This window comes from Denticeps clupeoides, chromosome 17, assembly GCF_900700375.1.
Source record: "Denticeps clupeoides chromosome 17, fDenClu1.1, whole genome shotgun sequence".
Taxonomy (NCBI): Eukaryota; Metazoa; Chordata; class Actinopteri; order Clupeiformes; family Denticipitidae; genus Denticeps; species Denticeps clupeoides.
This window is the reverse complement of record NC_041723.1, coordinates 20239268-20264933: the sequence shown is the minus strand read 5'-3', so window position 1 is coordinate 20264933 and position 25666 is coordinate 20239268. Positions and strand designations below refer to the sequence as shown.

The 25666-nt window shown below is 41.5% G+C and overlaps 1 protein-coding gene across 2 annotated transcripts in view; it reads right to left on the bottom strand.

Moving 5' to 3' along the window:
• Nucleotides 1–2155: 2155 nt before the first annotated feature.
• Nucleotides 2156–25666, bottom strand: part of kiaa1549la (KIAA1549-like a) — a 50519-nt gene continuing 27008 nt past the window's right edge. Inside the window, exons 12-23 of one of the 2 annotated variants that reach the window (XM_028957319.1) lie at nt 24708–24743; nt 19717–19901; nt 14462–14586; nt 13292–13416; nt 12968–13221; nt 12688–12820; nt 6658–7026; nt 6320–6405; nt 5929–6071; nt 5376–5527; nt 5176–5247; nt 2156–3968 (exon numbers count right to left, since the gene is read on the bottom strand). In XM_028957319.1, coding sequence (XP_028813152.1) covers nt 5218–5247; nt 5376–5527; nt 5929–6071; nt 6320–6405; nt 6658–7026; nt 12688–12820; nt 12968–13221; nt 13292–13416; nt 14462–14586; nt 19717–19901; nt 24708–24743 — 1638 coding nt within the window. In that variant the 3' untranslated portion in view covers nt 2156–3968; nt 5176–5217. The remainder of the gene's footprint in view (nt 3969–5175; nt 5248–5375; nt 5528–5928; nt 6072–6319; nt 6406–6657; nt 7027–12687; nt 12821–12967; nt 13222–13291; nt 13417–14461; nt 14587–19716; nt 19902–24707; nt 24744–25666) is intronic. The other variant, XM_028957320.1, reaches the window with a different exon arrangement.

The following is a 25666-nucleotide window of genomic DNA, read 5'->3' as shown; positions in this document are numbered from 1 at the left end:
CACGGAGATCTGCATGGAGCTCCGTTGGGGATCTCATTCGTGTTTCTTGTTGCTTTGTTTGTTGTTAGCCTGTTAGCTGTTAGCCTGTCATGTGCCGTTTTTGGTAACTTGTACGTGTTTTAGTTATCCCTGCTGTTATCCCATCCCTTCCTCTAGGCTGTTTTGATGTTGGTTAGCTGTCCTGAGTCCTCTGTCTTATTGAACCTGTTAGCACACTGTAAATAAAAGCACTGTTTGTATCGTTTGTTTGGTTGCATGTGTAATAGTGGACCTCCTCCTCTCCACACCCTTGTTGCGTTTCTGAGACCCCTAGGAATAGGAACGTGACAAGCAGCCACGGATTCGCAGCAAGATGCCCTTATTACACCTCGCAGTGCACCTCGTATACTCCGATCCTCCAGTACTGCTCGCCTGTTCCCCCCATCTCTGAAGGTACGAGGAAGACGCTCATCTAGACTCTTCTCCGTCTTGGCCCCTCGGGGGTGGAATGAACTTCCAGCTCAGTCACTGAGCACCTTCAAACGACAGCTCAATACCTTCCTCTTTAGAGAATATTTAGATGAACTTGTAACCTTCTTCTTGTCTGACTTCTGTATAGAAACTAGAACAGAGTGAATAAAAAGATTGTATTCATAGTTGGGGGTCCTAGTTGGGGGTCCTGATGATTTCATTGATGGTAACTTGAAAGCACGTTGTAAGTCGCTCTGGATAAATGTAAATCCTTCGATCAATCCTTCGTCCAACATCAGATTCCTACAGAACCACGGGCCTCACCATTGACCATCACCTCCGTGGATGGCCGATTGTTCCTTTTGGTTTTTTCTATTTTTTAAATTAAAAAGCATCTATTTCTATTTTTTCACAAATGTCATTCACATCCATGGATGTTGTGGCTCATGCCGGTTCCATATTTGTAGATCAAAGTGGTGGAAATTCGCCAACCTCCTTGCGCATTTCTACACGTGCCCACATCCCTGTTCCGCCTTATTGTGGTGACATCTGCTTGAAAATATAACAAATCATATTGGGTATTGAAGAGAAAGAAACTGGGGCTCTGGTGGCAACTGGGTGCCGTGCACCGTCTTTCCCCCTCTCTGGCAGTGGTGGTCTAGCGGTTAAGGAAGCGGCCCCGTAATTGAACCTCAAGCCGCCAAGGTGCCACTGATCAAAGCACCGTCCCCACACACTGCTCCCCGGACGCCCGTCATGGTGCCTACTGCTCACCAAGGGTGAGGGTTAAATGCAGAGGACACATTTCATAGTCAGAGCACACAAATATAAACATTTAAACATTACATACCTCACGACAGGCAGCTCATGGGGGTGTTAGCTATACAGTGCAGATCATAAAGTCATAGGTTCCAGCCCCACTCTGTACTGTTCCCGAGCAAGACGCTCCAATCCAGGGGGCCTGTGTGGCTCTAAATAACGGCATCTGCTAAATGCCATAAATGTAAAACTTTGCACAGGCATCTCCAAAGCTAATCAGTTTGTGTTGGTGCTTTAATTATTCATGGATAATTGTAATAGTTGCTTCTGAACTCCCTCTGCTACATTTCAGAATTCCCCATGACCCCATTATCTTTGTAGTCTCTCATAGGAGACAGTAAATTATTCCATATGATTAGTTAAAACAAATAACAGACACCATTATTTAAATGTTTATTATTTTTGAAATGTTGAATTTTATTATACCTTTAATATTATTTCATGAATGGTTAACAAAACACATTTTACTCTACATGTTAAAATAAAACCAGCAGCAAATTGATGAGTGAGAATCAAAAGTGAATTCCACCTTAAATAAAAACATTTAAAGTCCAGGACAACACAGAAAAAATAAGTGCTGAGTTCTCTACATTAACCCTTACATCTGTTCAATTTCGTCCAAGTGAAAAATACACTGTACATCTGGCAAAAAAAGTTCAACAATGAACACAATGGCTAAAAGAATACCAGTTTAGTTGTTATGACCGGTGGACTTACATATATGGCATTTTTCTCACAATGAGTTCACAAATGAGGCCTATTTACTTTATGAATGACAATCAGAGCACTGCACTGTGATCAGGCAACAAATGCTGTTGAAATGCTACCTCTGGCCACGTTCCATTAAAACAGGAGTCAGTGAGTCAATCCAATTCATACAAAAATAGTAAATCAAATGTTTATTATTTATTTATTTATATTACAAATACAAAAACTGAGTAGCAACAGGAAAGTTCCCAGTGCACCCAACACACGAATCCAGCGAGAAAACGAGTGACCGGTGGTCAAGGGTGCATACAGGCTAAGCGCTGCCTTTTTCATCTGCTAAATGGCAAGCACAATGGCATTTAAAGGATGCACACGTTAAAAAAACCACAGACTCAGCTAAATAGGCAGAATGGGATGCTTTGGGCTAGCTTTTCATCACTGCTTCAGTGTGCATTAGGAGGGGACATTAAAGCCCATAGGGGGTAGGTGACAGTTACACTTAGAATACTGGCTCTGGTCTAAATCCTTCGCTCTCTGTATGCATACATGGACATCCACTCCCCCATCTGAAATGCTCACAGCTCGATTACAAAAAATCCTGAAGAGTGCATGCTTCAGAAACCATTTGTCCATTTGTATAGACTACATGCCAAAAAAGATATGTCATAGCACAGTATTCACCATTACAGAAAGCACTTCTTTTTTATTTTTTATTCCATTGCACAAACACACTGGTGGACGGGGGCTTTGGGCTCATTTCAAGCCCCGTTCCCCTCCAGTTTGCATGAACGCTTTAAAAATCTAAATAAAATAGTAGAGATAATACAGGAACAGCGGAAAGATAGAGACACACACAAATCATCGTCTCCACGATAAATGTGTGTTGTTATTTTTTTATTGCTGGTTGATCATACATTTTGTGTCAAAAAAAAAGTTCTACTGGAGTGGAAATACAGTGGGTACAGAAAGTATTCAGAAAGTATTGTAGCTGTCCACCATCATTTACTATCCAGCCTGCCAGAACTGGACAGGATCTGCAAAGAGGAACGGCAGAGGATCCCCCAAATCCAGGTGTGAATAACTTGTTCCCAAAAAGACTCTATAGCTATATTGGATCAAAAGGCTACTTCTCCTAGATACTGACCACTTAGGAGCATGCGATATTTCAGTTGTTCTTTGTAATGAATCTGCAACAATGTCAACAATTCTGTTTTTCTGTCAATACGGGGTGCTGTGTGTATATTAATGAGGAAATGGCATTTAGCAAATGGCTGCAACATAAAAAAAAAAAAAGAGTAAAAAAATTTAAGGGTGTCTGAATTCTTTCCATACCCACTGTATAGTCATCTAGTTTGTGGCAGAACAAAAGTGTGAATGAAGTGAAGCTTCATTCACAAGGAAAACAAAAGGTGTGAACACAAAAGACTCATCACTCCTGTCTACCCCAAACCCTGACCAGATACAACAGAACCTTGCCTCATCGCTCTGAACTCGGAATGCTGACATGGGAGGTAAATGGGATGAAGCCACATCACATGGGTGCTCTTTTATACAAACTTTCCGCCATCAGTCCTTGTAACACATCAACAGTTGTGTAACATTTGTTCAATATTTTTTCAAGCTAAATACACAGAAGTGCACAAAAAACCCACCTGGGATAAGCCTTTTCATCAAGAAGAAAGTGCAGTGCATGAGAGCAAATGATGAAGCACACAAATATCCATCATTTCAACTTTACATAGCTCAAGACACACAGAAACAATGTAGGCCAAATAAAAAGGTGTATTTTGTCAAAACTATAAAACACATAGACACACCTGCATTAGTTATAACACTCCTTCCCTAGAGTCTTTTATCAAGAAAGAGGGGGGGAAACACAGTTTGGTCACTGGGAGCACATGGAGTGGGTGGCCATGTGGTTGGGCTCCAACTGGGTGGGTGTGCAGGGTGGGGAGGCGGCAGGTGAGGTGGTGGCTGATTGGCCAGGGTCTCTGTGAAGTAGTTTACAGGAAAGTACAAATGTAAATTAGGAACAGAATTGTCTGCTACTCACTCACAAGGCTGATCGACCTTTTACAACAAAAGAAATCATCCTTCTTTATAAAATTACCATGCAGATCTCCCCAAATTAAGACAAACGTTTGTTGGCTAGAACATAACTAATGGCAAAATAACGGCACATTTCAATTAAGTACCATATACATAAATATAAATTTCATTTATGCTAAAACAAATGTGTGAAACTTGCATATTTCTACCAGTACTGGTGACCTGGTCACTTAAAAATCTGGCTCCACCAACTAGTAATAACGTTTGTCTTGAATATGAATGTCAGATGACACCCCATCTTGCATTCAGGGCAACATAATAATTCAAATTTGATGAAGTGACATTATGTACAGACTTTTTACGCTTCTAAAAACAGAATTACACGGGTTACACTGGGTTTGGACAGAAATGTCAGCGGGGGTAAAGCTCAGGTTTTTTCTGTTTTCTACCATGCCATTATGTGCAGTGAAACTCACAAAATAATTGATAGAAATGGAGACAAAGTAAATGAAAAATAGCAAAATTAAATTTGATCTGTAATGACAAACACATAAGTAAATTATCAAGTGATTTTAATAATTTAAATATTATTTGATTTCAAATAATATGTACATGGTACTTAATAAACTTAATCAATTGACAAATTATCACTGTATATCTATTAACATCCATTTTCATCAGCTTCGTTTTATCAATGTTTTAGTTAAATCCATCATTCTTTAAATGACAAAAGGCAAATTTGTGTGATAAATGATAAGTGATTAAACAAAAAGTCTCTGTTAAAAAAGTGAAATTGGGTGAAGTGATTGTCATTGTGAAACACTGCAGCACAGCACACAGTGCGCACAACGAAACCAATGTAACCCATCACCCTCAGTGAGCAGTGGGCACCATGACAGGCGCCCGAGTAGCAGTGAGTTGGGACGGTGCTTTGCTCGGTGGCACCTTGGCGGATCGGGATTCGAACCGGCAGCCTTCTGATTACGTGGCTGCTTCCTTAACCACTAGGCGTTCCCGCTTTTTCAATTCACATGCATTTTTTTCATCTCCATTTTTACCAGTTAATTTATGTGAGTTTCACCATGTCCAGCGGTTGTGAGAACTCTTTGAAAAGAAAATGAGATTATTAAAGAGACAAGCTGCACCCACCTTTATTCTTCCCAGAGCCCTCTTCCTGTCCACCTGCACTCTTCAGCAGATGGTCTCCAAATGACACTGGTTCTGAGGAGAGAAGTAATGTACAGTAATATCAGAGCTGATTTGCAACTACTTTTTAAAGATAAAACCAAAGACAAACACTTGCAAGTTCTAACAATTTTGACTATAAAACAAAAAAATCAAGACATTACAGAGTCATTCCAGTGATGAGGAAGGTCCTCTGGTTCTGGTGGATAAGACATCCAGGAGGGACTTCGGTAGGACGAGGGAGGTGACAGAACAAAGTAGTCGGAGTAGCCGGGCCGGTTGGCAGATATGGCATAAACTGCAGTCATTGGGTTTCCTGTGCAGTTTAAGACACATGTAGATCTCAGGATGGTGTATTAAGCTGGTTTATATTTTACACAAAAATCTACGTGATGTGTTCTGTAAAGTAACCACCTCATGAGGCAGCTTTTGCCATAGCTTCAAAGAACAATACATTTCAATGTCTCTGTGACTTATGTACTGTATTTTATTTCTTTGTATGATTCTGCATGAAGGTTGTTTAATCGACAGAATTATGTGAATGCAGAAACATATAAATGTAGTATTACATAGTGTTATTTTTATGTATGTCGATATCTGTTTTGATGCACCTTGCCAAAATTAAATAAATGTCTACTTTTCCAAATGGGAAATGGCATTTGAAAGGTTATGATATGCAATTCAGTCAATCAAAAGCACTCATACTGTTTGTGTGACCTGAGTAGCTTGTGATGGACTGGTCCACTGTGACAGCAGGGAAAGGCGCTCTGTTGATGGGCAGGTAGGGTGCACCATTGTGCTGAATCTGCATGTCTGAGGCTTCGGACACTCTGGGCTTCATGGTGACATCAGGGGAGGAACTGCAGATGGTGAAGAAGCGGTTGTATCATAAAAAAAAATAGCAAAAATGCAACACCAGGTGGCAGAGGAGCTTCACTCAGAAAACCATCTGGCCCTCAACTGCTGCAGAGCACAAGCGCCCGATTCTCTCAGCATCACTGGCACTGCACCACTGTGAGGTTACACGCATCTATGTACCATTCAGCAAAAGAGAAGTATAGAAGCAGGGCAATGATTTAAAAATGATTTAAAGAGAGGAGAGATGTACCGTCTCAGAGTGGTTCCGGACCTTGGTGTGATAAGCGGGGGTGGGGACCCCAAGCCCATGTCAGGAAGCTGTGTAAATCTGAAGCCCTGCTCAGCCAATGACAGCAGACACACATACACACAAGAGTGTACAAATCATTTAAAACACATTCAATTGCCTGACGTTCAGAATATATTATGCGTCTCAGCTGATTATTCTGTTGTCTTGATTTGCTCGGTTATATTTGCTCAAATATGGTGTTTATTCCTGGATTACTTCATATTAACGATTTAATAAATGTGGTACAGGTAAACACAGGAAACAAGTCCATTGCCATTCAGACAGTGAGCTGAACGTACCGGTTTTGGCAGGCTACACTGGTGCATCTCCGGTGCGAAAGATGAACCCCTCTGGAGGCCTCCAGAAGGATGGTTCATTGTGCCCGGAGCACTGGTTACTCCATCCGAGTAGAGGCTGTTATGGTTGGTGTTATACAAGCTGTGCGGATGGTGGTGGTGGCCTCCTCCAGAGGTGGGCTCGGCCGTAGCCAGACCAAAGGCGTTGTCCAGGAGCAGGTGCATCTGCTGCCTCACCTCATCAATGGAGGGCTGTGAGCTCAGGGTGGAAGAGTCAGAGTGGCCCTTCCCTGGCATACCAACCCCACCGCCAAAGCCCAGAGAGGTCATCAGTTGGTCCACATCTGTCTCCTCAAAGGGCTCCGGCTCACCCTGCTCCAAAATATAGATTTCCCAACTTTTATACAACATTCTAGTACACCTTTTACATCTAGAGTAAATCTACATTTACATCAAAAATCAACAACAATCACTGTCTCTAACATATAGGGCACCAAGTGTTCTTCCACTGTTGTGCACCTACGCCAACTCCTTTCATTGTGGCACCACACATCCCTTCATTTTTCAACATTTTGGTTTCCTCACAGCCTTATTCTAAAATAGATTTGAATCTACACAAAATAATTGTCCATAATGGCACAGTGAAAGCATGTTTTAGACATTTTATTACATTTATTAAAAAAAAAAAAATGAAACCATATAAACACAATAGGAACAATCATTTTTCACATTGTTCGGAAGGACAAAGAAATTGTCTGTACACCTCTGAGATCAGATTGTGGCACAAAACAAATCTGGGGAAGCTCTGAAGGTCCCAAAAAGCACTGTGGTCTTCATTATTTGGAAACAGTCCCTCCCTAGATCTGGCTGCCTGACCAATCTCGGTGATCTGGGTAGAAGGGTCTTGTAAGTGACCAAGAACCCAATGGCTTTAAGAAGGAACATTCTGTGGTCTGATGAAACCCAGTAGAAATATTTGGCCTGTACTCAAAGCGTCATGTCTGGAGGAAAAGAGGCACTGCTCATTGCTGACCCAAAGCACCAGGCCAATATTAAAATGGATTGGCGTCAGGAGCAGTCTGTCCATGAAATGGCCCAGCTAGAGCATGGACTTGAATCAAAAATAATATCCCTGGAAATACCAAAAAAAAGATTGTCTGCCAGGACTGCATCCTGCAACCAACCTGACTGAGCTTGAGAGGAACCCCTGAAACTGGTGTGCCATATTTGCTAATATTTCTAAATAGTTGTTTTTATCTTTTATCTATGGGGCACTTTGTGGAGTTTTTTTAAGAACATCGATACTTTAAAATAAAATTATTTTAGAATAAGTCTGTAACACAACAAAATGGGGAAAAAGTGAAGGGGTGTGAATTCTTGAATCCGTATATTGAATCAGTGATTCACTGTGTAGCCCATAATCACAGTCATATTTCCAGTTATTCAACAAGGTACTGAAGTGAAGTTTTTTTCAGCAGGAAAGCTGTGATAACGTGGAAAGGGAGGTCAGGGGATTTGGAAGAGGGGCTAAAGGTAATCTTTTTCATTGCAGCCATGGAACGTGCCCAGACTGATGGAGATTAAAGGTTTAAAATGCCCTTCCTCTCCATGCCCCACATCACATGCAGTGGGAGGTGAGAGACGGGAATGCCACCAGAGCTGGGCATCTTGTTTAAAACTCATATCCATGGAAGTATTGCAGCTGGCTTAAGAAAAATATTAATGTGAAAAGTCCACAATTTGGTGCCTGAGAAAACCATTTTAATATTTAAGTCTTTAGGTCAACTGTTGTTTTTGTTAAATTTGTGTCCTTTATAGGACAGGGCAGAATGTTAAAAGATTGATGTCTAAGTGCAGCAATTTGCTGTATTATAATATGAATATAGTATATAACACAAAGAAGAAAACTTCAGACTGCACTGGAATGAATAGTCTGGAGTCTTTTGGTAATAAAATGAATAATTATGTTGTCCTGTGTACAATAGCTGGACTGAAAAATATATATACTGCTCAAAAAAATAAAGGGAACACAAAAATTCTAGATCTGAATGAATGAAATATTCTTATTAAATCATAAATTTTTTATCATAGTTGAATGTGCTGACAACAAAATCACACAAAATTTATAAATTGAAATAAGATGTATTAACCCAATTACTCAATTATATTTTTAACCAATCAAAAGAAAGTAAAGGCCTACACAACAGCCAATCAGAAAATAGCATTATTGTACCTGGGCAAAACGCAACACAACCAATGAAATCCGGGAATTCCGTTATTCTGCTACTTGTAAGAAAAGCTTCTGAAAATGTAGTCATCTTTTTCTCTATCCTGACTATTCTCCCAGTTCCTCCAGCTCTAGGAAGAGTCCTGGTGGTTGGTTGCAGACTTCCGGTACTTCCGGTGTTTGGTGTGTTTGGCGTGAGCTGGTGTTACTTCCAAGGACTTCCTGAATTTCCTCTAAATTAAGAATCACATAAACTCAAACGGAAGATATGGCCCCCTCTCTTATTCCCTGTGCAGTGTGTGAAATGTACAGTTTGTAGAACTCTGTCGGTAGTGAGGATTTTACCTGCGGAAAGTGTAGAAGACTAGCAGAAATAAAAAAACTACATTTATTGAGTCAGAAGTCTTTCTAGACTCATTTCTAGCCCTGGACACACACCAGCCCAGTCAGCCGGTGAGTGTCGGTACCCCGGTGCCGGTACCAGTAGCGCCCTCCGGACAGCAGGGCAGTTGGGTGACGGTTCGGTGTAAATCAGGGCTAACGAAGTCCAGCTAAATAACTAAAGAAAATTTTATACAGATGTTTGAACTGGCTAAAACGATGTCGGATAAAGTAATCTGCTCCGGCCCATTACCGCAGTTTCGGCGTAGCGACGAGACCAGTAGCTGCTCCTCAACATAAATCGCTGGTGGTCGGAGTGGGGTTAAACATTAAGATTAATAATAAAACTCAGAAATATGCTTGTGTCTGTTCCCCAGGCTGGACGGGGTGTCTGTTTCAGCAACTTACTACCCGTTACTATCATTCCCTCTGAACCTACCACCAGCACCCCCGACATAAGAATAGGATTATTAAATGTTAGATCCCTTATGCCTAAAACGCTCATTGTCAATGAAATTATTACAGATCAGGGGTTTAATGTACTGTGCCTGAACGAAACTTTTGTAGCATTGAACGAGTATAGTCCTCCTGGATACAGCTATTTACACCAACCTCGCTTAACTGGAAGAGGAGGTGGCGTTGCAGTAATTTATAATGATAACCTCGGTATTACTCATAAACCCAGACATGGATTTAACTCTTATGAGATAGAGTTATAGACCCCCTGGACCTTACTTAGAGTTTCTCAGTGAATTTACAGACTTTGTTTCCAACCTTGTTGTACCTGAGGATAAAGCCCTAATTATCGGTGACTTTAACATCCACTGTGATAAATTACAAAGGGTAGTGGTGGTCTAGCGGTTAAGGAAGTGGCCCCATAAGCAGAAGGTTGTCGGCTTGAATCCCAATCCGCCAAGGTGCCACTGAGCAAAGTAACGTCCCCACACACTGCTCCCCCGGCACTTGTCATGGCTGCCCACTGCTCACTAAGGGTGATGGTTGAATGTAGAGGACAAATTTCACTGTGTGCACCGTGTGCTGTGCTGCTGTGTATCACAAGTGACAATTACTTCACTTACTTAAGACTCGCTAAGAACAGCATTCCTGTCTTTATTCGACTCAGTTGGAGTTAAACAAAATATAACAGGACCTACTCATGAAGGTGGTCACACACTCGATCTTGTATTGACCTTAAATATAGAAGACATAGTTATTCTTCCGTAATATGAAATAATCTCAGATCATTTCCTCATCGCTTTTAAAATGTCTCAGACACAATAAAACTCAACTCCCCCCTCCTTACAGAGACAAATGGACAATTACATCAAGTACAGCACAGAGGTTTATTAATACCCTACCAGATTTATCAATGCTGATAAACTCACCGTCAGACCCCAAACTTGACCAAGCGACCAAATGTCTAGAATTAACTCTGCGTAGTACGTTAGATAAAGTCACTATAGCCAAGATAACCAGGAATAAGACAGAAACGAATACTACCACTCAATATCATCATAGTAGCTTTCATTGCTACGCTGACGACACACAGCTGTATCTGTCAGCAATGCCAGACCAGAGGCAGCAGCTGAACAAAATAGAGAATTGTCTGAAGGACATTAGACAGTGGATGCTCACCAACTTTCTCCTGTCAAACCCTGACAAGACAGAAGCTCTTGTACTGGGCTCTCAAGCAGCCAGACATAAGCTGGCTGACTACATCATAACTCTGGAAAGCCAAATACTGAAGAAAATCTAGGTGTCCTCATTGATTAGGTCTCTCATTCGATTTGCATGTAGATAATATCACTAGGATAGCATTCTTTCACATCATCTCAATGCACGATGCATAAAAGTTGGTCCATGCCTCTATCACATCAAGGTTAGATTATGCATTACTGTCTGGATGCTCTAGTAGGTGCATGAGTAAACTCCAGCTAGTACAGAATGCTGCATCCTAAGTTCTAACTAGAACCAGGAAATTTGACCACATCACCCCAGTCTTACAATCACTGCACTGGTTACCCATCAAATTTAGGATTGACTACAAAAATCTTACTTTTGACCTATAAACCTCTAAATGGTCTCGCCCCGCAATACCTGAGTGAACTTTTGGTTCTTTACGAACCGCCACGCCCCCTTCGATCAACGGGTGAAACCAACCTGGAGGATAATATTTGTGGCCACAAAAGTTCTGCTGATTGACAAAGTTCTGTGGATGCAGAATGAAACGTCTCTACCTTAAAGAAAGAAAGTCCAGTTGCCATGACTCAACTTTCAGACAAATTCACCGGGATGACTGAGAATCTTCACACTATAACCACATATTTCAGTATCAGTCGTACAATGACACCGTCTGCCGTCAAGCGCACAGAGTCCCCCAGACTCTCCAGTGAAGAGACTCAGCAGATAAATCCTGGTTCCGGGCAACTGCTAAACAACGACTTAACATGAAACGAACCAGAGGGTCACCACAGCCACTACCACCGTAACAACTACAGCTTCAGGGTTCTTCAAATGGACCAGTAGCATCATAATAGACACCATGTACGTAATGTACACCATGACACTGGACTACACTCTGGACTTCACTTTCCCAACGTTTCTTCCTTTCTTTTTTCTCTCTACTAGAGTTTTTTTGTGTGGAGTTTTTCCTTGTGTGCAGAAGGGTCAAGTGTGAATATTGGATAATCTTCTAATGAAAATCTTACTCACTGAGCACCATGTGCTCCACTAGCAGTGCTATTAATCATGTTCATGTACAACAGACTGGGTATGAGTGTAGCTTTGAGAATATTATAACATAACTATGATGAACCATGGCTCTGACTGACTCTGCTGGCAACAACATCAACATGACATAATGGCTGTTTATTTGTGAATATTAATAAAACCATACAGTACCCATGCTTCTAAATATATTGACAACCCACCCAGGCTAAATCTTAAACCATCATAAACAAACTGAAGTATAACATTATTTATTTTTTTATAACTGGACATATTTAAACAGTAGATTTGCTAATACTGTTATGTTTCGGATGGTGTTATGATTCCAAATGATAAGACTTTATAGTTCTCTCCCACTTTCTGTCTATCATATATGTCTGTATATCTGTGTTTCTATTTTAATGGACATTTTATTGTTCAGGTTAAGAAGTTTGAATATGAATACGTTTGACCAGTGTATTACAGCAGGTTCAGTAATGTAGAAATTCATCAACAACAACGTTATTAAACATTTCTTATAGGTGGCCACAAATTGAATGCCCCATGCTGGTCTGATATCTTGAAAATGAATGGGAAGTATTTATTTGCTTGATTTGCAGTGCATTAGAGGTCATAGGCTGCCAAATCATTGCATTATAAAGTGCAGTTTTTTTCCAATAGACCAAGAGCCACTCAAACAGAAGGGACCCAGGACTCACATCATAACCACTGTTCCGGATGCCCCTCCTGGATCTCTCACTCATAACCAGCAGGTCCATCTCCGTCTCTACTGGGCTCGGGCTGTTTAAAGATTGCCTGCTCCAGTAGGCTGGATCTCTCGAGTGGGAGTCACTGCAAGCAAGCAGCATGAATCCATTTTAACTTCATTATCTCTGGACTATTATTAAAATTCCATGTAATAAAACGATACATTAAGACCCCTTGTTACGGTTTGTGAGAAGATCATTCTGGATGTTGTAAGTGATAAATGATACGCACCTCCTGTGGTATTTGACATAAGTGGAGGGGTTGAGCTCGCCTGCAGGCTCCAGCACGTCCTGCAGGTCCAGTGGGGCGTTGTCGCGCCGGTGCCTGTCCCAGTGGTTGCACGCATGGCCGCTGCCCCCGCCGCTCCCACCGCTGCTGCCACTGGTGGAGACGCCGGCCTCGCCGTAGCCCTTCCGCTTGGCCTTCAGCCGCAGCTTGTTCCGGTAGCGCTCAATGTCGGACTTCTGCTTCAGGCCCATGCTGACCTGCAGGGAGGGACACGGACAGTAAACACAACATCTGGTCTTCAGACAAGACTTTCATCCTCCAACTCACCTCTCCATTAATTCCAGCCGAGTCCTGGCTGTGATTGGAGGATGCCGGGTAGGAGTAGGTGGGTGGAGCAGTCATGGGCTTGATGGTGATTACACGGAGGGATCCAGTCAGTGAATCGTAGGGGTCTGCGAGAGACAAGATGGCCAGGACACAAAGTCTACACACTGTCTCAACGAATCTTCATTTTTAAATACAGTAAAATCTGTTCACAGCCGGGTCTAATGAACGTAGCATTTTACTGGATGCTTGTTGATTATTCTATTAAGTCTATTTCTACTTCTGCTCGGGCAAACAAGCAAAATGTGACTCCGGGGAATACAGCACATGCGGGTGTTTGAAATTGTGTGTGTGTAGTTGCCTCATGTTTTCAGACAACGGACCAGCAGTATTCTCTTTTAATACACCATTGTGTCCGTTCCTTAAGACTGTGACATCTGTGACATCAGCTGGTACTGGTCATTTGCAGTGCATTCTGGGAGTCTGGGAGACATGCAAATTAAGTAAATACTCCTCTAATAATAGAATATACAAACTGGGAACCACAATACATTTACAGCATTTATCAGACGCAACATACAATCAGTAGTTACAGGGACAGTCCCCCCTGGAGACACTCAGGGTTAAGTGTCTTGCTCAGGGACATGATGGTAGTAAGTGGGGTTTGAACCTGGGTCTTCTGGTTCATAGGCGAGTGTGTTACGAACTAGGCTACTAGCACCCCTATATGTCAGTCTGAGATTTTGGAAGTTGGTATTTTAAGAATTTATGTACATCCTGGGGTGTATTCCATGACATTAATTCATGTTAAGATGTGTGAGAGGTTTAATTCTGAATCTTTTAGCCAGTTTTAGTCGAAACCTGGTGCTTTTGCAATGCAGATAATTCACAGGGATCAATTGGCTTATTTAAATAAGTAAATATATATTGTATTGTATGTATTGTGTGTGTGTTTTTGGTTTGATTACTGCATTTGTTAGCCATACTCTGTACTTTGGGTCGTTTGCTAAAATTGCATTACGGTTTTCGGTCGTATTTTAATTCAGGGAAGTGAGGATCCTGGAGAACATGCAACTGAACCCCGAGTAGCATATGATGTGTGCATTATTGGAAGAAAGGGAGAACATTTAAATGGACTCTTGCATCCTCTTAGAAGGGGTACATTTCTCTCACCACATCTCGTATGCGTCTCATCTTTGGCGCTCTTCTGTGCCGCAGTCCGCCGCATTGATGAGCTCCTACCCGTGTTCAGCTTCCCAGACTCATTGCTCGAAACGGAGTCCTCCTCACTTGGCAACCTACAGCAGGTAGCCATAGCAACAGAGGCAGTGATAAGCAACCAGCATGCAATGTGAAAGTAGGGTTAAAGGAATGTGTGTTGAAGCCCCTCTGCCACTCGAATGGCAACCTGCCGGTTGTGCCGTGCCCGAAACATGGCACCTCTACAGGTGCTGCGGCGCCCCCCTTGTGCCCAACAAGGTAGCCTCAAGCAGGTGGAACAGATGTCCGACCATTTCCGTTGGCATCACACCAGAAAGTACATTGAAAGCAGAAAACAGACAGCCATTGGTTTGTTTGTTGGGCTTTTTAAAATAAATCAGACATTTAACTCAGACAATAATGTGTAAAATGTATAAAAATTACTCCTTGGTGTAAAAGGCATTGTATACATTTTACACCCTGGTGACTGTCATTCTGATAAATGCAATTGTGTAACTAGCTATATAGTTTATGCTATTTACACCCCGGTGTAAAAAGCAATACATGCTTATCAGGCTGGAAGCGTACCCTAGTGTAATTAATAATGCAGAATATTTGATCTTTGGTGTGAAAAGTAATGCAAATTATTCACATGTTGATGTAAATATCAATGACATGTACACTCTGTTGTTAATAGCAATGTATACAGTTTTGCACAATGTCTACTACATAGTACTTACATACTATGATATTAACAGCCCTTTATTATTTGATGTGTTACCCTTGATAATACTTAAGCATGTGGATTTGTATGAAGATGTTTTGGGGAAAAGTATTGATCTCAAAATATGTTTATAGGTTTTTATTTTAATGCAACAAAAAAAATAGGTTTTTATGCAATATACATATCACCCTATTGTCCTGAATCAGTCCCCCACTGCCACTACTCTGCCCTAGGCAAGGCTGACCAGAGCAGGGGTCAGGCCTTGTGGCTTTGCTCATCACATTAAAAACCAACCTTGCCAGACAGCAGGCAAACCTACTCATCTCCCCGGCAGCCCAATAGGGACACAGTGAACCATGCAAGCTGCTGTGGCGACTAGTTTTGACTCTCAGTTAGTTTAGGCTCATACAGTGGCAAGAAAATCAACATGACATAATGGCATTCATTAGTCATAAAATGTGATCAGATATTCATCTAACAAATTTAAATCTAAAATCTAAATTTAATCTATGCTTTCGGTAGCTGTGAATCAGACCTGGACATTGTTTAGGAGGAATATTTGCCTATTTTTTTCTTTGGCAGAATTAGCTATGTCATATTCTTTGGATGTCTCATATGCACGAGTTCTCTTCAAGTCATTTCATAACATCTCTATTGGATTGAGATTTTCTACTGAGTTTCAGATGATGTACAGACACACTCACATTAACCGAAAATAATTAATCTTCCGCTCAATGATGGCCAGGCCCTGATGCAGAAAAGTAGGTCCATGAGGATATGCTGTGCCATTTTATGCCAGATGTAGTGATGCGGGCTCTTCCCAAATACTTCAATCATAGTCTCATCAGTCCAACATTTTGCCAACACCACTGTGGAGTGTCAATATGCCCTTTCCTAGACTTCAGGTCTGCAGCAATGTTCTTTTAAGTAAGTCGCTGCTGTCCTTCCAGAAAAGCCTGCTTATTCAAAGTTTTACATACTGAAGACTCATGGTCACAGATGCTGGTTAGCCAGGTCATGTGATACCTTCAAATCTGTTCCTGTGGGTTGTGTCTTTACCTTGTTCTTGGTAGCCCAAAACTGTCTCTATTTGTAGATCAGGTGGACGGTAGACTTTATGATTTCTAACGTGTTTTAAATTAATTTATGACCCATTCCAGCGGTTAAGGAAGCGGCCCCGTAATCAGAAGGTTGCAGGTTCAAATCCCGATCCGCCAAGGTACCACTGAGCAAAGTACGTTCCCCACAGATGCCTCCCCGGGCACCTGTCATGGCTGCCCACTGCTCACCAAGGGTGATGGGTTAAATGCAGAGGACACATTTTGTTGTGTGCACCGTGTGCTGTGCTGCAGTGTATCACAATGACAATCATTTCACTTTAATGCCAAAGTAAATCCTGAAATTTTGGTGAGGTATGCCTCAGTGGATTTTATCAGTAGTTGCTCTGTTTACGGCTGAACGATTTTGAGATAAAATCAAATCATGATTTAATTTGTGATTATTCTCTATATTATGTGTATAAAAACCGTAGCAAACATACATCGAAATATGATCTGTGCTGTAACTAGCATACCATGAGGTTTGTGCAACCAAATCAAAGCTAACTATAACAAAAGACAAGATTATGATGCATGATAAAACAAGCTTGAAAAGTAAAAATAATATAAAACAATTAGACCGTGTAAATGACTCAGAGGGAGAAAATAAAATGGAACAGATGGGTTTTTTGTTCTGATTTAAAGTGAGAGAGTGAATATTTCTGAGCTCGGTTGATAGTGAGTTCTAGAGCCTGAGGACGGCATGGCTAAAAGCTCGCCATAGAGGTAAGACAGGCCGAAGGCACATTCCAATAAATGGAGACTGATCTGAGGGTACGAGAGGGAGAAGGTCCAACCTGGAGAAGATCAGACAGATATGGAGGGGCAAGGCCATGAATGTCTAACCGCAAAACTAAATATTTTCTGTTCTATTAATGATGCGGGTGTCTGAATTCTGAACCAGTTGAAGCCTATGGAGAGTTTTGTGAGGTAGACTGTTAAGCAGATGCTATTAACCATCACCCTTGGTGATCAGTAGGCAGCAATGACAGGCACCCGGGGAGCAGTGTGTTTGGACGGTGCTTTGCTCAGTGGCACCGTGGTGGTTCGGCTGTAACCCACAACCTTCTGATTACGGGTCCACTTCCTTATCTGCTAGGCAACCCCTGCCCCAGTGGGGATGGTGCTTTGCTCAGTAGCACCTCAGTGCACAGTGGCAATTTGAGATTCAAACCAGCCTCCTTCCAATTACTGGGTCTGTTTCCTTACCCACTAGGCCACCACTGCCCCTAAAAAGTGAAGAGAACATCACAGCAAAACGAAATTTGTCCTCTACTTTTAACCCATCACCCAGTGGTGGCCTAGCGGTTAAGGAAGCGGCCCCGTAATCAGAAGGTTGCCGGTTCGAATCCCGATCCGCCAAGGTACCACTGAGGTGCCACTGAGCAAAGCACCGTCCCCACACACTGCTCCCCGGGCGCCGGTCATGGCTGCCCACTGCTCACTCAGGGTGATGGGTTAAATGCAGAGGACAAATTTCACTGTGTGCACCGTGTGCTGTGCTGCTGTGTATCACATGTGACAATCACTTCACTTTACTGTGTGAGCAGTGGGCAGACATGACAGACGCCCAGGGAGCAGTGTGTGGGGAAGGTGCTTTGCTCAGTGGCACCTCAGCAGCACCTTGGTGGTTCGGGATTCGAACTGCCATCTTTTGATTACGGCTCAGTTTCCTTACATGCTAGACCACCACTGCCTAGAAGATAAATAAATAAAGAGAGGTCCTAGAACAGAACCCTGTTGTACACCTGAAGTAACAGGGGAAGGCTGGGATGTAAAGTATTTAGCCAGAGAGATAGCACCCAAATCAGTCTAGAGAGATGTGAGAAATACCAATGGGAGATAATCTGTGTAAAAAGATATTGTGACAAATAGAATCAAAGGTGTCACTCAAGTCGAGGAGAATGAGAATAGTGAGAAAACCAGAATCGGCTGCTATGTGAAGGTCATTTGTACTTTTTACTAGTTACAGTACTGTGAAGCACAGTGCACACAGTGAAATTTGTCCTCTGCATTTAACCCATCACCCTGAGTGAGCAGTGGGCAGTCATGACAGGTGCCCGGGGACAGTGTGTGGGGACGGTGCTTTGCTCAGAGGCACCTCAGTGGTACCTTGGCAGATCGGGATTCGAACCATCAAACTTTTGATTACGGGGCCGCTTCCTTAACCACTAGGCCACCACTGCCCCTATTTGTTATTAATTCTGGCACATTATATTTGTCAATGGCGATCACATTTAATGAGAAAATTAATTCAGAAAAACATAAAATTCAAAAAGGTTCACATACATTTTCTTCCCACTGTACGTTTTCTTTCAGCCTCTTTTTCAGTGTACGTGTTCAGTCCTGCATTTATACCATATTTCTCCTCTCTGGGAATATTCCCCACCACCCTCCACTTTCAAAGCACATTCATTTTTTTTATCATTACACTTTCAAACAGCAATATGACAGAAAAGCCAATGGGCACTGGCAGTTATTGTAGGAACCTGTCACACTCTCTGTCCATGAGAGCTTTTATGAACCCCCACAGCAAGCATGGTTTAACGTTGGAATAAAAATACAATCTTTTTACAGAAATTTCATTAAAAACAAATCTGGGTGGTTTCATGGCCACAAGAATTTGAATGTTCTGTGTATAGATGTTTGTGTGGGTTTGCGTGGGTAGAGAGTGAGCTGTCTGCACTGACTGCATGTCTTTCAGTCTGTTAAAGTTTCAAAGGCTTCAACCTCACTGTCCACAAACTTCTGTCTGTCATTTATATTGGCATCAATGTTAAGCAATACATCCCATAGAGGGCAGTTCAGAGTCAATTATTAATGGTCTTTGAAACCATTGATCTGATTTTGACATGTAGAGGTAGATGGTTTAGAACTTGTTACCATATAGCAGGACCTTGTTTTGTAATGTTTTGGGATTTATTCTTGGTAACTCCCTTTGTAACTATTATCTCACAATTTCTAGTGGATCTGCTCTGTTCTGTCAGCAGCTGCAGACTTTCCAAAAAATATGCAAATTTACTAAGCCTGTTGTGTGCAGTTCTGGATTCCTCATCATGTTTCCTCTTGAGGGCTCTTGTGTCTCTTGGTGCAGCCTGTTGTGTTTAATCATGTGATCCAGAGATCTACAGAGCTGTTCTCAAACACGAATCCCTGAGGTGTTCCCCGTGTCTCCACGAGACTGGTTTGTGCTGTGTGTTTGGTGTTGTCAGTTCCGTATTGACTTCATGATTTTGCTTCACCTATAAAGCTTTGCATGGTCTTGCTCCACATAAATAAAACCATATAAATATAGATTGATTGATTGATTGACCTCAGGCGTGACACACATGGATTTGGTTCCCTCCAAACTCATGACTATTTTTGACATTAAACACTCCCATTTTCTCAGTATCCTGCATCCTCACCTCTTGTGCAGGTCCGTGGATGGTGGCCTCTTCGAAACTGTTCCATCCTGGTGTCCCGCCCGTTCCTGGGACAGTGGAGCATCCCGTACAGGGAGGGAAAGGACCAGCGTCTCCTTGGTGACCGAAACGGGCTCGTCACCTGTGCGACCCATGTGTTTCTTGGCATAATCAAAGCCCTGCACAGGCTGGGGAGACAAGGTGGAATGTAAGGGATTAGATCTAGACAGTCCCCACACTGATTTATTCATGCCCAGTCCCTCCACATTAGCACACGCAATGTCTCCCACTCTCTATTTCTAATGATATCAGAAGCAGAGATCATAATACTAAATAATGCACCATGTGATAAGCCTGTCCTTTTTTCCAACCATATAAGATGTAAGGAAATAAATGCAAGCAGTACTATTTTAACCACTATGGTGTCTCGCCTTGTTCTGTGCCACTGAGGTGATATTCATGTGTATATTTAGACTGTCTGTTGCAGGGGCAGAAAGCAGGTCTGAAAGTGAGAAGACTCCATTCCCTGACATGCCATTCTATATGTCAGGTTGCCGCACATTCATAGCGAATGAACATGCTTTACCGTATAAAAAAAAGGACACGTGACAGCTGAGTCCCTCAAAACATGCACACAAACACATACAGACACAGACTATTGATCCCTAGCGCTTCTAGTCTTTCCCTGATTGATGGCTTCAAGAGCCGCAAAAGCTAGTAAACAGCTTAGAGGTGGAGAAAGATGTAATTGAGAGCCCTAATTATAATAATTACAGGGGATATTGAATTAGCAACAATTTACAGTGGGGCAAAAAAGTATTTGGCAGCTACTGATTGTGCAAGTTGAAAAACGCGACAGAGGTCTGTAATTTTCATCATAGGTACACTTCAACAATTATGTTGTATGTATTTGAATAATGGTGCAGAAAATAAGTATTTAGCAGCTACAAACAATTCTGGCCCTAACAGACATGTTACTTCTTCCTTAATAAGCTCGTCACCTGTATTAATGCCATCATTATCTGTATAAAAGACACCTGTCCACACCTTACAACAGTCAGATGCCACCTCTACCAGCGAGCTGTCTAAGGACACCAGATCGTACACCTGCATGAGACAGGGACAAGCCGAAGCACAACAAGCAAGCAGGTTGGTGAGAAGAGATCTACTGTTGGAATCACTAACAATGTCCCTCCACCGGGGGCTCCACGATCTCACCTCGTGGGGTACAAATGATCTTGAGAATGGTGAGGAAACAGCCCAGGACTACACAGGGGAGCTGAAGCGAGCTGGGACCACAGTAACAAAAGTTACTATTAGTCAGAGGTTGAAAGTAACAATTTGTCATTTGTAATTTTGAAATAGGTCATTTTGCTTTGACTCAAGTACATTTTTACCCAAGTATTTTACTTCGCTACATTGAAAAAAAAAGTGCGCGGCATGAAACAATGAAAACTATGAAACAAGGCATCTCCGTCTCTGGGTCCTAAAGCTGGTTAATTACCAGCCAATCAAAAAAAAGGCCTACACAACAGCCAAAATGTTTCAAAATGTTACATAGCAACCAATAAAAAGATATACGGTAATTATTCACGTTATTCTGCTTCTTGTAACAAAGTCTTCCGAAAAGGACCCGAACAATGATGCTCCGCACATCACTTCAAGCAAAGAGGAAGTCATCTTCTCTTTTAATGTTAAACAATTGTGAATTTCTTATGACAACTTGTCTGCTGTTAGAAAATGTTGCCCTCAGCCTGAAAACGTGTAGTAATAAGCAGAATATTCTATACAGTGCATCCGGAAAGTATTCACATTATTTTGTTATGGCCTTATTCCAAAATTGATTAAATTCACTTTTTCCTCAATTCAATACACAACACCCCATGTAATGACAACGTAAAAAAGTTTCAGGCAAATTTCTTAAAAATAAAAAAATCACATGTACATAAGTATTCACAGACTTTGCTCAGTACTGTGTCGATGCACCTTTGACAGCATTTACAGTCTCAAGTGTTTTTGAATATGATGCCACAAGCTTGGCACACCAGTTTGGCAGCACCTTTCAAGCTTCATCAGGTTGGATAGAATGCGTCTCCCAGTTCCTGCTGCTACCACGACCATGCTTCACTGTAGGGATGATATTGGCCAAACGTTACGCGTGGCATTCATACCAACGAGTTCATTGTCTCATCAAAACAGAGAATTGTTTCTCGTGGTCTCAGGATCTCTGACAGAGTGACCATTGGGTTCTTGGTCACCTCCCTGACTAAGGCACTTCTTCCCCAAACACTCGGCCAGCTCTAGTAAGAGTCCAGGTGGTTTTGAACTGTGCTCATTGGGACCTTCAAAGCAGCAGAACATTTTCTGTAACCTTCCCCAGATTTGTGTATCAAGATAATATTGTCTTGGAGGTCTACAGACGATTCCTTTGACTTCATGCTTGGTTTGTGCCTTTCCAAATTACATCCAATCAACTGTTTTATCCACAAGTGGCAGTAGTGGCATGGCGGGTAAGGAAGCGTACCCGTAATTGCGAATCCCAAACCGTCATGGTGCCAATGAACAAAGTACTGTCCCTATACACTGCTCCCTGGACAGCTGTCATTGCTGCCCACTGCTCACTAAAGTGAAAGGTTAAATGCAGTTGTGTGCAATGTGCTTGCTGTGAATACTTATGTACATGTACAGTTTTTAAATCAATTTGCCAAACCTCAAGCAAACTTTTTTTTTTTCCTGTATATTCCATACATTACTTTGCTCAAACTGATTAAGAGTTTTACAGTCTAATGCTGTAGTGTTCCGCACTTTATTTCATTCCTTATATCAGCAGTCAATGTGCTCATTTGTCAGTAAAGACAACTGATATATTTATGTTTGCTATAGAAAGAACAAAAGGCACAGTTTATTAATAAGGAATTGTTAAACATTTTCAAACATTTTTGGATACTTTGGTTTTTACTTTATCTCTTTTTTTTTTTGTAATGTTGGAACATACAATTCAGAATTTGGTACTTTTGTGGCCAACTGTGCTTAAAAATGTTTTATGGGATGCACTGAACATTATCCCGCCTTAAAATTTTTAATAAAAACAACTAGTGCTGTATTGGATTTAAGACTAGTCTTTTTTATTTACATCAAGTAATTGAAAGTAACTAAGTAACTTTTAATTATAAATTAAGTAATTTTTTACTTTTATTCAAGTAGATTTTTTAGATAATTACTTTTACTTGAGTAGAGTAGTAAAGAATTTTTTTCAGTACTTTTTCAACCTCTGCTAATAGTAACACGCTACGCAGTCATGGATTAAAATCCTGCAGCACTCAAAAGGTCTCCTGTTTAAAACAGCACATGTCCAAGCCCATCCAGCCATGGGCAAAGTCCATCTAGATGATCTGGATGATTGACAGCATGTGATTCCCGCATAATTATTAAATGAGCCCCGACCATGGAGTCGACACTCAGTCATCGCGTTCAACTCCTGAGTGCTACTCAACTCTTCTCAACAGACCAAGTAAGCCCAAACCATTTTAAAACTCACGCTTATTAGCGCTCTCACATATTTTGTGCTCACGGTAGACACGGGTGGGTGTTTCAGTTACGACTGACCCACGTTCATAGATTAAATATAGCAAATTATAGATTATAGATTATATTATAGATAAATATATTTCAATAAATATATTTATTATAGATACATATAGATTAAATATTGCCAATGCATTTGTGTACTACCACAATTGGGTTTACCCCAGTATGCTGACATCACCAGTTCCACATTGGCTCTGCCAGCTATTTGTGACAGAATGACTGGGCTTTCCTATGTAAACCCAGTAAAGTTTGTGGCACCCTGTGACATGGTGCCCCGTCGGTTGTGGAGTACCTGTCATAAGAGGTGCGCCAACTACGACAGAATGTTCATCATCTGACCTTCCAGTGCCAGGCCTACAGAGCACTGCTGCAGTTGCAATGCTTTATGAACAACCTGCAGCCCACACGCTACCCAACGGCTCACACCCAAATCACCTTCCACTATCTCACTCATGTACAAAGAAACTGAGAAACTGGTGTTCTGTCCCCTGACAGCAAGGCCCATCTCATCTCAGACTATATACCTTCATCTCTCCCTGAGCACACCAAGAAGACCTTTGCTTCCTTTCTCTTCTCCAGGTAAACAAAAAGACACCTGTCCATCCTCATAATGTAAGAGAACCCTCATTCAAGAGAAAACCGGACACCACCTTCCCACTGCTGGTATTAGTGGACAAGTTTTATTCACAATCCACACCTCTTCTGGGAGTCCGGGCTTGTGCTTGATCTGGCAGATGTATTTAGCACCCAGAAGGTGTCCCAGCTGCCTTCACATCGACCTGGGGATATGGCTATCAATCGTCTACCTGGCTCAATGCCTCCCTGGGGTGCAGTGGTGAATTCCAACCATGGATAAATACCATTGTATACGACGGTATTTATAAATGGTTTTATTAGGTGGCTAATCAGCATCTTGGATTAGATCAAATTGATCTGATTACCAGCACACAAATTTGACTGGTAACATCACATCACATCACATCATGACATCATAAGTACAGATCATTTCAATCAACCTCTTTAAGACTAGCTGCTCCATTAATAAGAAATCTTGTTGACCTACTTGGCCAGACAACACCATCCTTTCAAACACCATCTTTTCTTTTATCTGTTGAAAATGGATCAGCACTGAGCTTGACCCAGACAAATCAGCAGTGGCACCAACACAGCCATAATAACAGTAGAACAAGAGCTCGGTGACTGATCTTTTTGTCTAGATACTGACATGGCAGTTTATAAAGTGTGCAGAAAGGTCAAAATGCAGGCACTTTTATTGATTTTCTTGGATGCCCCCCTTCCCTCCACAAAGATTTTGAATTGACTCAGCCAAACAGAGGACAGATATCCTAACTTTGGACCATGCAGTGCAACCACATGCAAGTTTGTAGACATACAGAGATCAATACCTGGTGGTGATAGCTGCCCTCTCTTCGATATGTTGTCTGAACGAGAAAACAGCCCATTTTAGTTGACATGTAAGTTAAAGACTTAACTTGCAGGTCATCAGTTGCCTATAGGCTAGCTAGGAGAGGAAGTCACATGGTCAAACTGGTGGAAAGCTCTAGGTGAGCTAGACAAACATGCCTTTGATTGCCAAAAGGAAATCTCTTTTTGATTCACTTTTTTTTCAAAGAAATGTCCTCTCCATGTCATTCCAAAGCGCAAGAATCTGCTCCATATATTGTCCCTCTTTATTATTCAGTAACTTGATCTAATTAATAGGGATGCACTGGTGGCAATTTTCTTGTCAGATTCCGATTTTTCCCGATACCAATTTTGTTTCTGAGAACAGTAGTTTTTCTCATATGCAAATCTTTATTGTCACAACAAAATATTTTTGAATGCTACAAACAAAGAAAAAAGAAAAGAACAAATGCATGAATAACTCTAAATTATATTAGATGCACAGTAAGGACAGACGCAGAGTGAAATTCACAAAAAAGTATGAGCCACTGCTTCCGTAAGGATGAATTGCTATGAAATGCATAGCAACGAGATGCAGTTTCAGTGAAAGAAAGTTTTAATCATAGTTTGGGAGCTGTTGAGTTGAGGTTGAATACTGTCTAAAGAGACAAGTGACACTGCGAGGTTGTAATATTGTTCACTTGTTGGAAGTGTGGAAGTAGGCTCAGGTTTTAGAAGATAACCTTCAAACTGGATCACTCACGCACTTCTTTCATACATTTAAACAATGCTCATGCTGAGGCATAATCATCCTAGTAAAATATTTGTGAATATTGCATTTAATCATTTAAAAGAAATACAGTGAAATAAAAATGTCTTCAGTTGCGTTATCATCACTAGCTGATTCATAATTTTGCTTATTTCCCTAGCAATATTAACTTGTTTTGCTACCTGATGACTT